Source organism: Mobula hypostoma, chromosome 9 (genome assembly GCF_963921235.1).
Source record: "Mobula hypostoma chromosome 9, sMobHyp1.1, whole genome shotgun sequence".
Lineage (NCBI taxonomy): Eukaryota > Metazoa > Chordata > Chondrichthyes > Myliobatiformes > Myliobatidae > Mobula > Mobula hypostoma.
Genome location: NC_086105.1, coordinates 125,736,324 through 125,753,010, shown reverse-complemented (window position 1 = coordinate 125,753,010; position 16,687 = coordinate 125,736,324). Strand labels below are relative to the sequence as shown.

Below are 16,687 nucleotides of genomic sequence, written 5' to 3'. Positions count from 1 at the left end.
TAGTTATAACATTCATTGTGAAATTAGTACTATTTGTGAAATTATGAATTTTAATTCTTTCATCAAAGTGAATATTGCTATATTTATAAACAGATAAAAACTGAAGACCAGCACCCCCTTGCTGGAGTCCTTTTGTCTCTTAGTGGAGGACAGTTCCGCTCTAATCTGCTCACACAAGAAAATGGCATGCTTACTTTTGCAAACCTGGTAATGTTTAATGCATCAACTGTGAATTCATTTAATAAATATTAAATATAATTTGCTGTTAGTTTTATTCTTCAGAATGTTTTATTACTGTAGGTGCAAGGATTGGTATTAAGAGGTTCCAGAGCATTGAAAGAAGCATTAGGTGCATAGTGAAGATGCCTTAACAATGTTCTACTCCATCCCTGGAAGAACACAAGGTCGTACACTAGAGTGATGTTATTGCCACCTTGTGTTCCCTGTCTGTCTGATTCCCTAAATGTAAATACTTCTGTTTTCCAGGTTCAAAAACTGAGGTGGCTTGGTTTAACTTTAGTAGTTGGGACTCTTGCAGTTGACAGTGGGGGAAATTTTTGTTCTCTTACAAATTCAGTAATCCAGATAATTTAAAAAAGTTTATTTTATGACTGAGTCATTTTTAAATGTATTCATAAAAACAAATTTGTAAATAGTTTTAAAAAAAATGTTGAAACTGTACTGGATTCTGAGAGGCAATCTACCAGCATTTGGAAAGACAAGGACTGATGAGAGATGGTGGGCAAGGCTTTAAACCATATCTTATGAATTTGATTGAATTCCTTTTTGAAGTGTTGGACACGAGGATTGACGAAGGCAGAGTCCTAGTTGTAAACATTTGATGAAGTCCTATGAGGTAGGCTGGTCCGGAAAGTTAGATAACACGGGATCCAGGGTGCGCTAGCCAGATGCGTTGAAATTTGACTTGGTGGAAGGAGACAGAGAGTGGTAGTGGAGGGTTGCTTTGTTTTTTTAGACTGGGGGCTTGTGACCAGCAATGTGCCACAGGAATTAGTGTTGTTTGTCATCTATATCAATGATTTGGTTAGCATGATTATTAACTTGGCGGATGACATCAAAAGTGATGGTGCGGTGGACAGAGAAGGTTGTATTGCACAGAATCTTGAACACCTGGGAAAGTGGGCCAGAATGATGCAAGGAATTTACAGGTAGGTGTTATGTGTTGCATTTTGAAAAGTTAGACCAGGGTAGGATGTGCATAGTAAATGGCTGGGCCCCTGAGAGTGTTGTAGACCATAGACACCTAGGGCTACAGATACAGTGTGCTGAAAGTGGTGAGACAAGTAGGCCAGGTGGCGAAGAAGGCATTTGATACACTTGCTCTCATTGGGCAGGGCACTGATTGCAAGAGTTGGGACTGTACAAAAAACTCATGCTTCAATTGTACAAGATGTTAGTAAGGCCACAGTTCACAATTTGTGTTCAGTTCTGGTCACCTAGCTATAGGAAGATGTTATTCAGCTGGAAGGGTGCAGAAAAGATTCATGAGGATGATACCTGGGCTGCAGCAGTTGAATTATAAGGATAGACCCAGATGTTTCCTGAGTTTTTTATTCTCAATTACAGGGGGTTTCATTATAAGAGACTTCATGGAGGTTTATAAAATCATGAGGGGAACAGAAAAGTTTAAAAGTCAGTCTTTTTCTTTGGGTGAGGCATAAGTTAAGGTGAGAGGAGATGTGCTATAGAGAAAGCTTTAACGGGGTCCTAAGGAGCAACTTTTTCCATAAAGGGTGGTGGGTACACCAGTGGAAGCTATAGAGGCAGGTACAATTATAATGTTTAAGACACATTTGGGCAAGTACATGGAGAGGCAAGGTTTAGGACATATGGTTTAGAAGCAGGCAAATGGGACTAGCTCAGATAGGCAACTAGTTTGGCGTGGACAAGGTGGGTGAAAGGGCCCATTTGTATACTCTATAGTCTATGGCTCTCTGAGTATGACATCTGAATTGCAATCTTTATTCAGTGCTGATGAACAACTTTATGCTGTATTTATTACCTGTATTGGATTGCAGAGTCCTGGTCAGTACTATTTCAAACCAATGATGAAGGAGTTTCGATTTGAACCTGCATCCCAAATGATTGAAGTGCAAGAAGGACAATCTCTTAAAATCAAAATTACAGGCTATCGGACTGCTTACAGGTTTGTGTCGGTAGAACCAATTTACATGATGCACAAAAATATAATTTTTGGATTGGAAAATGTGTGATTTTCATAGTAGTAGCCAATAACAAGCGGAATAGCTCTTGTGTGAAACTGATTAAGGCATTGCACTCATTATTGCAAATCTCAATGTTTTTGTGTAGAATAAAGTAACATTACAGAGCCTTTGAGGTATGGGCAGAGCTGGCAGCTTAGCCTTCTAGATTTTGATGTTTTTGATGTGATAGGGGCGCAAGAGAGTTGAGTGAGTTGCATTTCTGATCTGGGGGTGGGGGACACCTTAGCTGCACTTAAAGGATGTACTAAAAGGTGTATCCAATGCGTCAATATGGGTAGAGCTGTTACTCTGCTGGGGTTATATGATAGGTCTCCTAGTAGCCACTGAGAGTGGGAAATACAGATGTATTAAGAAATTATGGAAATACGTCAGTGCGTCAGGGCTATTGTAGTAGATAACTTTAATTTTCCCCAGCATTGACTGGGACTTCCTTAGTGCAAAAGGCATAGATGAATCAGTACTATTTAACAGTACTAGTAGTGGGACTTGGAAGCAGAAGTGCACAGTTTGCTAAAAGCAGCCATGCAAGTAGACAGGATAATGAAGAAGGTGTTTAGTATGCTGGCCTTCGACAGGAGCTGGGACATAATGTTCCATTTATACAAGTTGTTGGTGAGACTGAACTTGGAGTGTTGTGTACAGTTTCAGTCACCTTTTTATGGAAAAGGCATTGTCAAGCTGGAGAGATTTGAGGATGCTACCTGAACTAGAAGGCTGAATTGTAGGGAGAGTTTGGCCACGCTGGATCTTTATTTCCTAGAGTGCAGGTGAATGAGCGTTGACTCAGAGAAGTTTGTAAAAATCATGAGGGACATGGAAGAGGTGGGCAGTCATAGTCTTTTCCCCAGAGTTCAAAACTAAGAGGGTACAGATCAAGAGGGAAGAAATGTGAATAGACCTTAGCGGTAACTTTTTTACACAGAGGGTAGTGAATACCTGAAATGAGCTGCTAGAGGAATTGGTTGAGGTGGGTACAGTATCAATATGTAAGAGGCGTTTGGATAGGTACATGGAGGGGAAGGGCTTAGAAAGCTATAGGTTGAATGCGGGCAACTGGGATTAGAAGTGAGGATGGTGTGGTCAGCATGGATCATTTGGGCCAAAGGGCCTTTTTTCTTGCTGCATTGTTCTATGACTCTGTGGATCAAAATTTGTTGGGTGCCTGCAAGAGGGTTTCTTGGAATGGTATGTAGATAGCTCAACCAGTGAAGGGACTATACTTGGCCTTGTATGGGACTAAGTCTGGCCAGGTAATTAGGGTTTCAGTGGGAGAACATTTTGAGAACAGTGATCACAACATAAGTTTTAAGATTGTTTTGGATAATGATAAGTTTGGATCTGGACTTCTGGGGAAGGTGCTAAATTGTTAGGCATGAGCTGGAGAGAGTAGGTTGAGAGCAGCTGTTATTGGATAAGTCCACATCTGACATGAAGTTTCTATGTTGAACTGTCATACGTAATGTAAAAAATTCTAAAATGATCTGAATGAAAATTTGAGGAAAAAGTCACTAATAAAGCAAATTCAGTTTGCTGATTGACAGAATGGTGAATGTGATAAGTTACAGGCAATAAACTAATAGTGCAATTATAGGGAATTCATTTAATGCTTCATGTTTGAATGACTGCAATCTCTACTTTAGTGTGTATTAAAACCTAAAATAAGCTTCAAAAAATGGATTGTAAATCCATTCTACTATAGTTGAACTGAAGTGGAACATTTTTAAATGTGAAACTCAGAATCAGTGAGTGTAAGTGCTTATCTGTGAGGTGCATTCTCTTTTATTCTTATGGGCTGAAACCCCAGTGCTCAGATTTTCATTGCAATTTCAACAGTTCAATTTAAAAAGAAACAGTGGCATATCTCAGTGAACCACCACAAACCAGTGGGTTCACTGCCTGCTGCTCCATACAGGATTCTGAGTGTAGGTCAAATATTACCCCACGGGAATGAGAGGCAGTAGCATGCTATGCTGTTGTATGAACTTTTTAGCAGTTACCTTCAGAAGACCCATGATGATAAATACAAAAAGATATAAGTTTTTTTTTGTTTAAGTTTTCTTATAAAGCTAAATCCAAGATTGCTGTGAGATAAATAAATAATCAGACATCCTGCTATCTGTTTTCTTTATATTTGTTGTGTTGATGCAGTTCAGTGTCCTAATTACCATTTGCATGTCTAATCTCTGGTAAAACTTACATTCATTAAATATCATCAATTCTAGCACCAGTGGTAAATCTTGAAAGATGGCAATTTATCAACTTAACAAGACTTGGCCCTCAACATTTTTTTTTATTATTAAGACTTCAGATAGGAAGCATAATTTTTTTGTGAAGGTATTTCTTGCATTCTAAATGGTCTAAAATTTCATCTTAAAAGTCTAAGCTGTATACTTTGTTTATAAACAAAAGCTGCTATGGAACAGTGTCATCACTGAATGGGGAACCAGAACAAGGAGTTGCAGTGGAAGCTGTTGGCCAAAAGGATTGCAGTATTTACGGAGAGGATACTGTAACAGATGAAGATGGAAAATTTCGCCTCCGGGGTCTACTGGTAATGAATAACAATTTAATTGTCATTGATTTAATTATGAACTCATTAAAGAGAGTATACTCGTGTACTTTTAGTTCTGAGTTTGTTCCTAGGAGCAAAAGTACTAGTGAAATCAATGCTAAAAATTAGCATTATAGCTTCATATACACTGAGATGCATTGGTGCAAACCTCTGCCTCCCTGTCCTGATGTGTTGTGAAGCAGAGAAACTAAGACTGTGCAAAAGCTCCTAGTAAGGGCTGAGGTTGGGCAGGCTGGAGCTGTACTGTGGCTGGCACAGTATATGTAGGCCATTGCTAGGGTCTGCTAGCACTTGCTCCATGAACTGACAGAAAGCCTAAATCATATTATTTCTCTCATCATCTCCTGTTTAATGGGGTGGAAGTTGCTACCTTCTCTTTGACTGCTCTGTTCTCCCTGGCCCAGAGATTTCACTTTGGTAAGAAGTACACTGGCACACATGGAAAGGTTACTGCTTGTCCCAAGCAATGTCCTGTATTCTCAATGCTGACATATGCAGCCCTCAGCCCCAGTCTTAGTGCTGAGCAACCACACTGCCCACTCTTGCTGACTTGGTACCAGGCCTTGCAGGCATTTGAACCTGTGTGTGTTCAGACTACAGGACCGAGAATTTGAATTGAATTAATTGAATTTGAATTGACTTTTATTTCTTATATCCTTCACACACAAGAGGAGTAAAAATCTTTACGTTATGTCGCCGTCTGAATATGCAATGTGCAAATTATAGTAATTTGTAATAAATAGTATGTACAGTAAGATAATACAACACAACAGTCAATATAGCTTAGAATATCAATATAGCCAAGAGCATTATAATGAATCATCACTCTTCAGAATAGCCCTAAACAGGGCTCTAGGCACTTTTAAGCATTTTGATAATTAAAACAATTATTAGTATGTGGTCAACATTGGCATATAGTGATATAAAATAGTTTTCCAGTGTTCTTTATAGACCTCCCCTTTGGAGTTGACATAATCAGATGGGTCTAGTGTAAGACATTGACGTGCCCCCAGTGATCACTTATAGTGATGCAGCATGAGGGAATCCACTATAAGGGTTGGGATCTACCCAGTGACACCAGTAATGGCCCACACTCATTGTGACAGCCAGGGTGCAGCTCCCAGTTCCTTGAGTTCTCTTAAAATTCTAGTTTCCATGGACGTGGAGTGGAAAGTATTATACAGACAAAACTGATTGGGCAGGTCCTACCAAATATTTTGTAGACAATTATTAGATTATCAAAATATTTACAGGTGTATGTACCAGAGTTCATCACCATCTAATAAACCATTTAATTTGCAACAAACCCTTATTTTTCTTACTAAAGTCACTGATCACATCAAGAATACCATCAGACCATTTTAATTTTGTTTAAAATATGGGGATAGGTGTATCTTCTGCTCATTGCTTCTGTGCAGCAGATTCTTGAATTCAGAAACGGAACTTTTTGGGCAAGAGGTTGAGCTATTGTGCATTAGAGCTGAAATACAACTATCATTTTGTCATTGGTAACTTTCACATGCAGATTGGCTGATCGGCAGCAAAAGTATTCATTGGAATTCTTCATTGGAATTTGTTTGTCGTGAAATGCTAATTAACTTTGCTGTTCTTTCTTTATAGCCAACCTGTGTATATCATATCCAGTTGAAAGCTGAGGGCAATGACCACATAGAAAGGGCTCTTCCACAGTATCGCGCCATACAGGTTGGTTGAATGGACTTCCTTGGCCTGGATTTTGCTGTCAGCTTGGCACTGACCTAGATAGAAGCTGGTTATGTACTGTCCTTGATGTCTATGCTGTGGATTTTCTTTTTCTTGGTGTTAATTTCATTTTGGAGTTAGTTGAGCAACAGCCACATTGAATAAATCTCAAAGATACAAAACCACATTATGTGCTTATTTTAGAATTTTACCGAAAGCAAAATAAAAATTGAGATGTAAACATGAGCTTAAGGTGGAACTGTAGATGAGCAAACTTTAACAAGTGTATATTGGTCGGATGGTGACGGTTAGTTTTACATTGTTTTTTATGGTTGAAATGGCTCGTTTGAAAAGGATATTGTGCCCATTTGTGATAATCACAGCCATGCCCATCGTTATAAGACCAATGATATCTTCAAGCCTGACTTTTTCTGCCTGATAGTAAATAAGGATTACTCTGCAAATACCATCATAGAGGTATTTTCTGTGAAGCCACTGTGACATCAGTCAGAAGGCCACCTCATATTAACCTGTGCCATAGTGACAGTGCCATCCATCAGCATTCTCACTTTCTTTGCCTGTGATGGAGGGTATAAACTGATTTTATCATCTTTTGTGCTTTTCACACATGCATCACATTGATGAATTGAAAGCACTTATTTCTTACCCAGCTGAGTTACAACATAACTGTCGTTAAATATCCAAAATGGATAGGCTGCTGCTGGCAACCATTTGGCAAGGGGTTCCTACTTTTCAAGCTCTGCCACTTGCTCATCTTCAAATGTGTACTGTGATAGACTTGTTACTCAAGCAAACTAACCTTGCATGCAGTTGTTCTGCTCCTTGCAAAGCATGGTGAGAGTTTAGAGGAGGATGAAATAAGTTTCAAAAAAGTTTGAAGTAGATTTATTATCAAAGTACATGTCTGATCAAGCTCTTCTGTTTATGGCATTAGACCTGTTACTTGATTAAAAAGGGTAAGCGTTAAATATAAAAACTAAATATAAAAGCTTTTTTTATGCACGTGTTCTTTCTAAAACTTTAGTCCAGAATGATCTGAAAAAAGCTTTTGCGGCCAGACCTTGTTGGTCCCTTAACCTGGCATTGCTCTCTGTGGTTCACACAATGTCTGCCCATATCTGAGTCAGATGTTGGGGGAAGGGTGTATCACTGGCTCTCCACACCCTGGAGTACAGGGATATGATCTGACTGGTGTCTGGACTTTTAGCAGGGCTTTGCAGGCTACTTAGTATTTTAATTAATTTTAGTAATATTCAGGAGTATCTAAATTCTGCAGATTGAAACTCTAGTCTGGTATTTTGTAGTCTACCTATTTTGAAATTGAGTACGGTTCTGTAATAATAACTGTCTAACTAAGATCTAAAATCTGATGTTAACTAAGATCTGTACAAAACTTCAGCTAATTAACCTGTCAATGCAACTTCTGTTATTCTAGCCTGGTTCCAATAATGCCAACTAGAGCGTTTCATCCTGTATAAGAATAAGTTTTTTAAAGATGTGAAAATCAATTAAGAATAGATAAAACTGAAGTAATTAAAATGAAACAAAATGATTTAAGTAAAAAATCCCTTTCTTTCCCTTTACCTCCTGACTACTTGCCCTACAATCCCCATTGACCCTGTCTAACTGAACTCTTAGATCTTGTGCATTGTGGAGTTCAGAATCAGAGTGAATCCAAGATTCAGTTGAATGCTGGCAATGCTGAGCAGAAGTAAGGGCAATTGTTGGCACAATTCAGCGCTTTTGATCAGTTTAATCATTACAAAATTCCACAGGAGTCTAGTCCCAGAGTGGATGTTGACTTGGGAGTCCTCGTACAGGATTCCCTTAAAGTTTAGTGAAGAAGGCGAATGCAATGTTGGCATTCATTTCCAGAGGAATAGAGTATAGGAGCAGGGATGTGATGTTGAGGCTCTATAAGGTGCTGGTGAGACCTCACTTGGAGTTCTGTGGGCAGTTTTGGTCTCCTTATTTAAGAAAGGATGTGCTGACTTTGGAGAGGGTACAGAGAAGATTCACTAGAATGATTCCGGGAATGAGAGGGTTAACATATGAGGAACGTTTGTCCGCTCTTGGACTGTATTCCTTGGAGTTTAGAAGAATGAGGGGAGACCTCATAGAAACATTTCGAATGTTAAAAGGCATGGACAGAGTAGATGTGGCAAAGTTGTTTCCCATGATGGGGGAATCTAGTACGAGAGGGCATGACTTCAGGATTGAAGGGCGCCCTTTCAGAACAGAAATGCGAAAAAAATTTTTTAGTCAGAGGGTGGTGAATCTATGGAATTTGTTGCCACGAGCAGCAGTGGAGGCCAAGTCATTGGATGTCTTTAAGGCAGAGATTGATAGGTATCTGAGTAGCCAGGGCATCAAAGGTTATGGTGAGAAGGCGGGGCAGTGGGACTAAATAGGATAAAATGGATCAGCTCATGATAAAATGGCAGAGCAGACTCGATGGACCGAATGGCCTACTTCTGCTCCTTTGTCTTATGGTCTAAATACTTTACTATTCTTTCCTTACCACTTCTATGTGGTTAGTAAACTGGTAACACTAAAAATCAAATTTATCTAATCCTTTTGCATGTCTTTTGTACAGGTTGAGAACAGCGATATTGATGGTGTGAATATTCTAGCATTCCGACAAATTAATCAGTTCGATTTAAGTGGTAATATTATCACTTCAGCAGAGCATCTTTCCACTTTGCGGGTGAGTCTCATTGGTTCATTGGCAAACGATACCATCTTTTTATTTCCTTCTGATTGTCTCAGTTCCTGGATCTAAATTGGTTATGGAAAAAACCTGATCTCATATTTTGTCAGAAGATGCTTTTTTATCACCTACAAGATAAAAGATGGAGGATTAATGACTGTTTTACAGTTTAATCTCTCCTATTTCCCTTTGAAGCATCTGTTTCACAGTTTGTAACTCATTGTTGCAGAGATACTGAGATTGTGGAACATGGTGACAAATCCCTGATGGCATGCATAATGCTATCTTAAAGTTGCTGCCAGCTGACAAGTTACAGCTTTGTGAACTTAATAAGGTTTGATAATTTGTAGTAGAATATGAATAGATGTAATCTATTTGATACTTCAAATTTGTTCATCAAGAAGGTTAAAATAGATCTGCTTAACTTGTTCAGGTGGTGCTGTACAAAAGTGAAAACTTGGACAACCCCATTCAAACTGTGTCACTGGGTCAGTCCCTCTTTTTCCACTTCCCACCGCTGCTAAGAGATGGAGAGGTAAAAAGTGCTTCATTTTATAGAATTGGACAGCCAAGTAATGTTTACACAATTAAATTTTATTGGCTTAAAGGAGATTTTATTTCACATATAGAAAAGAATAAGTTGCTTTATTGTTTGCTCATGCAGAATTATGTAGTTGCGTTGGAGTCTACTTTGCCTAAGTCGCTTTATGAGTACACCTTGCCCCAGATATCCTTCAGTGCCACAGGCTACCACAAACACGTTACCCTTCTATTCACCCCTTCGGTAAGTGAAGAATATTTTTGAGATTATTAATTAGAATGTGCAAAGTAATTTTTGTTCTGATTGTTAAGAAATGTTGAATATATAATTTGATTTGGCTGTTCTTTGGAAGTGTTCGCTTTAGCCGTCTGAGGTACCTACCTGCTTCAAGCAGGCTCCAATTATACCGACCGGTGCCTAAGAAGAACATGGTGACCTGCCTCAATGTCTATCGTCTAGTAACACTTACATCCAGTGATGAAGTATTTTGAGAGGTTAGTGATGAAACGTGTCAATTCCTGCATGAGAAGTGACTTGGATCTGTTCCAATTTGCCTAGCAGCACGTCAGGCTCATGAGCCAGTCCTCGTTGGGGGATCAGACATGGATGGGGTCAGCAACTTTAAATTTGTCAACGTTACCATTGGGTTCAGCACTTAAGTGCAATTACAAAGAAAGCACGGCAGTGCCTCTGCTTCCTTAGAAGCTTGCGAAGATTCAGCATGGCCTCTACAGCTTTGACAAACTTCCATAGCTATGTGGTGGAGAGTATATTGACTGGTTGCTTCATGGCCTGGTATGTAAATACCAATGTCCATGAATGGAGAATCCTATAAAACGTGATGGATATGGCGCAGTCTGTCATGGGTAAAACCCTCCCCACCATTCAGCTCATCTACATGGATCGTTGTCACAGGAAAGCAGTGTCCATCGTCAAGGACCCCTACCACACAGGTCAGGCTCTCCTCTGGATGCTGTCATCAGGAAGAAGGTACAGGAGCCTCAGGACTCACACCACCAGGTTCGGGAGCAGTTATTATCCCTCAACCATCAGGCTCTTGAGCCAGTGTGGATAACTTCACTTGCCTCATCACTGAACTGTTTCCACAACCTATGGACTCACTTTCGAGGACTCTTCATCTCATGTTCTAGATATTTATTGCTCATTTATTAATTATTATTTTTTCCTATTTGTATTTGCATGGTTTGTTGTCTTTTGCACACTGGTGGTCTGCCCTGTTGGTGTGGTCTTTCATTGAATCTATAACAGTTTTTGAAAATTAATCTCGGAGTTGTATATAGTGGCATATATGTACTTTAATAATAAGTTTACTTTGAATTTTGAATTATACTTTACCGATTATTAATTGAATTATTATAAAGAAGAGAGGGAAAACATTTAATGGGGATGTACAGTGTAAGTTCTTTTTGCTTATTAAGTGCTGTGTGCCTGTAATGGGCCATCAGACATTGTGATGGAAGCAAATATGATAATAGCATTTCAGAGACTCTTGGACACTGGGGATAGAGAGTTATAGATCATGAACAGAGGCAAATTTGCAGGTGCTGGAGATCCAGAGTAACACAGAAAATGCTGAAGGAACTCAGCACGTCAGACAATATCTATGGAGAGGAATAAACAGCCGAGACTCTTCTCAGATGTGGGTTATGTACAGGAAGAAGCAAGGTTGTTTAATTTTAATTTTAATTAATGTGACTAGTGCAAGCCCAGTGGGCTGAAGGGCCTTTTTGTAGTCTGTTGTTCTATGAAAATAAAGAAAAATTAAATTTTGGTGAGCAATTTTTACCCTGGTGAACACTGTACTACTTCACCTTTTTTAGATTTGTAGCGAAAGCCTTTTGGAAAGCGAAGTAATACATTATCTTAACTGCTATTATCTAATTAACTTCAAATATACTATTTTGCATTTAACAAATTTACCAAAAGTTGCTTTTTAAGCAGACCGCTTTTTTACCAATTGGCATGCTGACTGATTCATGTCTGCTATTTGACTATAAACATTGTCTCATTACAGTAGTTAAATAAAGTTAGAACGTTTTATACTGCAACTTTCGCATTGACATAAAGCTTTTACGGTGGTGCAGCACAAATTAACATGGTAACAAGAAGATTGTCAAGCACGATAAAGCTTTGTCTTGCAACTCCAGGATGCCGAGAGATAAGTCTGCTAAAGTAAATGAGAATCAACAAAATCCGATTATCCATTCATAACACGCTATATTGCATCCAGGTTCTGCAACCCACAAATTAAACTTGAAATATTAAGGTAAACATCACTGGTTGGAGTCAGCAGTTCCAAAGAAGGCACTTATGTTTAGAACTACTGGCTCTGCTATTTAAATTTAATCTTGAGTGTACATGCATGTGATGTGCTCCAATTTGCCTGCTAGCACAACAGGTCCACTACAGATGCCATTTCATTGATCTTCACTTAACCCTGGCCATTTGGACGGCAAAGATGCATACATCAGGATGCTGTTTATCGACTACAGCTCAACATTCAATGTATCATCCCCTCAAAACTAAACAATAAGCTTCAAGACCTTGGTCTCAATACCTCTTTGAGCAATTAGATCCTCAATTTCCTCACTTGCAGACCCCAGATATTTTGGATTGGCAACGTCTCCACAATCTCTATCAGCTGCAGGCTTTGCCCTCTACTCACTTTATACTTATGACTATGTGGCTATGCACAGCTCCAATGCCATATTTAAGTTTGCTGGCAAACACTACTGTCGTTGGCTGAATCAAAGGTGGTGATGAGTCATCATGTAGGAGGGAGATTGAAAAGATACCACATGAAAAACGTCTTGCTCAATGTCAGCAAGACCAAGGAGCTAATTATTGACTGCAGGAGGAGGAAACCAGGGGTCCGTGAGCTAGTTCCCATCAGGGGGTCAGAGGTGGAAAGGGTCAGAAACTTTAAATTCCTCAGTGCTATCATTTCAGAGAACCTGTCCTGGGTCCAGTACAGATGTGCAATTACGAGAAAAATCCGGCAGTGTCTCTACTTCCTTAGAAGGTTGCAAAATTCAGCATGACATCAAAAACTTAGACAAAATTCTACAGATGTGTGGTGGAGAGTGTATTTACTGGCTGCATCATGGCCTGGTACGGAAACACCAATGCCCTTGAACGGAAAATCCTACGAAAGGTAGTGAAAATGGCCCACTTCATCACGGATAAGGCTGTTCCTGTTGAGCACATCTACATGGAGCACTGTCGTAGGAAAGCAAGGTCCATAATCAGCGACCCCCACCACCCAGGTCCTGCTCTCTCCTCACTGCTGCCATTGGGGAGCCTCAGGACTCTCACCACCAGGTTCAGGAACAGTTATTACCTCTCAACCATCAGGCTCTAAACCAGCGAGGATAACTTCACTTACCCCATTACTGAACTGTTCCTGCAACCTATGGATTCATTTCAAGGATTCTTCGTGTCACGTTCTTGTCAGTTTGTTTGTCTTTCTGTCTATCTAATCTCAATTATATTTGCACACCTTGTTGTCTTTTACACACTGGTTAGCACCCTGTTTGGTGTGGTCTTCCATTGATTGCATCAAGTTTTTTGGATTACTGAGTATACCTGCAAGAAAATGAATCTCAGGTTGTGTCTAGTGACATATATATACTTTGATAATAAATTTGCTTTGAGCTTTGAAGGGGGCATTATAGAAGCAGAATGTGACAGAACCAAATGAAATGCAAGGATGGTTGACTGCAAACTTGGTCAAAGAGAAAGATTTGAGGTTTTTTAAAGGAGGAAAAAGTGGTGGCATGCTTCCAGAATCCAGAGTGTCAACATGGAGCACAGGAGCTGATTTTGAAGAGCAGGAAAGTTATAGAATTAAAAACAGTTTCCACCATTTTAGTTTTATTTCAGATTAAATTATCTGCTGTTGATTTGATTTTCAAGAGTGCAGAATTCTCGTGGTTACAGGGGTTGAGTAGATTACAAAGTTCAAGAGATAGGCTGAAAACTTTACGGATATTTGGAAGAGGAGTAGCCATTCAGTAACTCCCCATGTCATTAGAGGTACATTACACATCCATTTATGCACCTTTGGTTAATAGCCTTTGATCACTTGGCAAGGTATTTTGTGGCTGAAATCAATGGTTTGTTTTCCCAGGTAACTGGGCATAGGCAATTGTTGGCCAGCCTTCTCAGTGATGCCAAATACCAAAAATATATTTTAAGCACATACCAACATGTTTGGTTACCTTCTGTTGGAACCTATAATCCATTATGAACTATCACCTTTATCTATGATTCTAATGGATATGAAATAAATTCATAAAGCAACCTATTCTTGTTTTGCCCATAATGTTACCATTTAATGTTGTCCTTTTCCAGAGAAAACTACCTGAGCAGGATGTTGCCCAGGGGTCATACATTGCTCTGCCCCTTACTCTGCTCCTGCTGTTGGCTGGTTATAATCATGATAAGGTAAGCTTCTGTTTCAAGCACTTATAAATGTGTTTTGTGCCGCATATGGACATTTTATTAATAAAAGCTAACGTTTTTGTATTTAAAATGAATTGTTTAAAATGAACAGCTGTATACCAGATTATGAAAACACATAACTAATGATACAAATAGCAATTCAAAATTCAGTGTAAAAAAAAATAAGATCCAATGAGTTATTTAATCTAACAGAGAAAAGAAGAGCCTTTGGAAGTTCAAAATTGGAACATTTTAAGGAGTTATCACTGGCGCCAAGTGTTTGGGTTATCGAGACAGCATTTCAGTGTTGCAATCAATTCTTTACAACAGTACTTCATTCAAGGCTTTATTTCAGGATTGATCCAATTAGTGTTTAGGCTTGTCATCTATCTAAGACAGAAGAGAAAATTCAGGCTATTTGAAGTTTTGTCATACTGGTGCTGATTTTAACAACACTTTGATAACAGGTTGGGTGTTGGTATTTCTGATCAAACAAGGTGAACTAAACACACACTTGAATTCACTTTTACCAGCTTTTTATTTTAAATGATTGCCTGCTTCCTTGCAATATTTCAGGTTTATTGTAATTTGTAGTATTGGAAGAAAACCAATTATATTTGTTGTTCATGAACAATAGAGATATCAAATGTGTTCAGCAGTGAAAAAACTTCCAGGATTTTCAAATTCTGATCATTTATACAGCAGAATAACTTGTTTATGTTTTTAGTGGAAATTATAGGTGCTGCTGCAACAACTAAACTTTCCAATATGCTGTGGGCTGTTTATATTTCTACTGGATATCCTTCATAATCCATTAATTTACATTCAATGCTAATTCTCTCAGCTCTACCATTCCCAAATAATGCTATTAGCAGGAAGACACAGGAACTCTTTTAACTTTAATTAAAGCCAGTTGCTTCGTTTTACAAAAGCAGTTATAAACCCTTAAACTTAGTATTGTATCATGATGGTGCCATAAAATGCTTGCATGTGGCAGATTTGTAGTTAGAAAGATTTTGTTGTAATCTTATTGAGCACACATGAATATATTTCATTTGTACCACCTTTGATTTGAAAGTAGCCCATGGAATCCAATTTCACGTGACATTAATTTTTCAGACAAACTGTGGAGCTCTTGTATACTATATTGTATGCAATCATAAATATACTGTATATATCACATTATCCTTTTTTGAGTTAGATATTTTTCTCCAATTTTTTTTAAAGATTAAGCTATGCAGAAAAATTGAAATGATTGTTTTCAGTATTTTATCTGTCCTTATTGCCTTTAAGTTGCTGCGAGCTCTCCATAACTGCTTGTTCTTTTAAACTGAACATGATGAAGACGAATTGAACTAGCCTTTGTGCAATGAGTTCCTACAAAGATTTTTATTGGGCAAATAAAATTGTCAGATCTTCCCTTTTAATTATTCATACCAGATTTGAAGATAGACTGTCTTCTTTAAAATGAGTGGTCAATACATAACTTTGTTCACAGTTAAGCTACTTTAGGAGATAATTTAATCATTAGGATTTCACTCCCACTTGGCTAAGTAGTTCAATGTAATAAAAATAATGTATGTGACCTTTTCTCCTCTAGCTTATCCCATTGCTGATGCAGTTGGTAAATAGGTTACAAGGTGTGCGGGCTCTCAGTCAAGGTGGTTCAGATGGCATCAGTCAAGAGGAAGCAAAAAGACAAACCAAAAGACCAAAGACAAGGCGCACATAGTTAACATTGGGAGACCTACATATCAGTTCTATGGAGTTCTTGTTCTTTATACAATGAAATAATTTCTCTTGTTGAAATCACTCATTGTTATGTTAAGAGCCTTTTTTTTAAACTGCTAACCTCCTAACGTTCTTGAATGGTATTTATAAGGAACTGAGGTTGCATTTGTTTTTGATCAGTGATCTGAATTGACTAAAAGATTTGGGAAATATTGGACAGAATTATGATTTAACAGCTGGTATGTTAATTTATTTTTTGCTGTTGTGAGAACTCAACCAAGAAGCAAAACAATTTGTTTTATATTTGCTTGTCCTGTGTTTCTGAACTGAGCCATTTGAATATGTGGTAAAATGACTGTTCAATAGATGACAACAAATGCCGGAAAACAAGGTTCCTACATTAAAGAAGATTTTCACAATTTTATTTCCTGTCTTATTTTGCTTTGTTGATTTAGTGTTACAGGTTTATTTTATCCTTCTACACATTCATTCCCTTAGTTAGTAGCTGCACATTATTTATGATTATTGTAGTTACCTTGTATGAATAAAACAAATATATTTAATGTATTTTAAAATCCTGACGAAGGGTCTCGGCCTGAAACGTCGACTGCACCTGTTCCTAGAGATGCTGCTTGGCCTGCTGCGTTCACCAGCAACTTTGATGTATGTTGCTTGAATTTCCAGCATCTGCAGAATTCCTG

The 16,687-nt window shown here is 38.4% G+C and overlaps 1 protein-coding gene across 1 annotated transcript in view; it reads left to right on the top strand.

Moving 5' to 3' along the window:
• nomo (nodal modulator) overlaps window positions 1-16,419 on the top strand; it is a 60,856-nt gene extending 44,437 nt beyond the window's left edge. The window contains exons 23-31 of the mRNA XM_063059069.1: window positions 94-207; window positions 2,040-2,167; window positions 4,656-4,797; window positions 6,439-6,522; window positions 9,137-9,247; window positions 9,684-9,785; window positions 9,915-10,034; window positions 14,166-14,258; window positions 15,856-16,419. Of these exons, the coding sequence (XP_062915139.1) occupies window positions 94-207; window positions 2,040-2,167; window positions 4,656-4,797; window positions 6,439-6,522; window positions 9,137-9,247; window positions 9,684-9,785; window positions 9,915-10,034; window positions 14,166-14,258; window positions 15,856-15,987 (1,026 nt within the window). The 3' untranslated portion in view covers window positions 15,988-16,419. The remainder of the gene's footprint in view (window positions 1-93; window positions 208-2,039; window positions 2,168-4,655; window positions 4,798-6,438; window positions 6,523-9,136; window positions 9,248-9,683; window positions 9,786-9,914; window positions 10,035-14,165; window positions 14,259-15,855) is intronic.
• The last annotated feature ends 268 nt before the right edge of the window (window positions 16,420-16,687 follow it).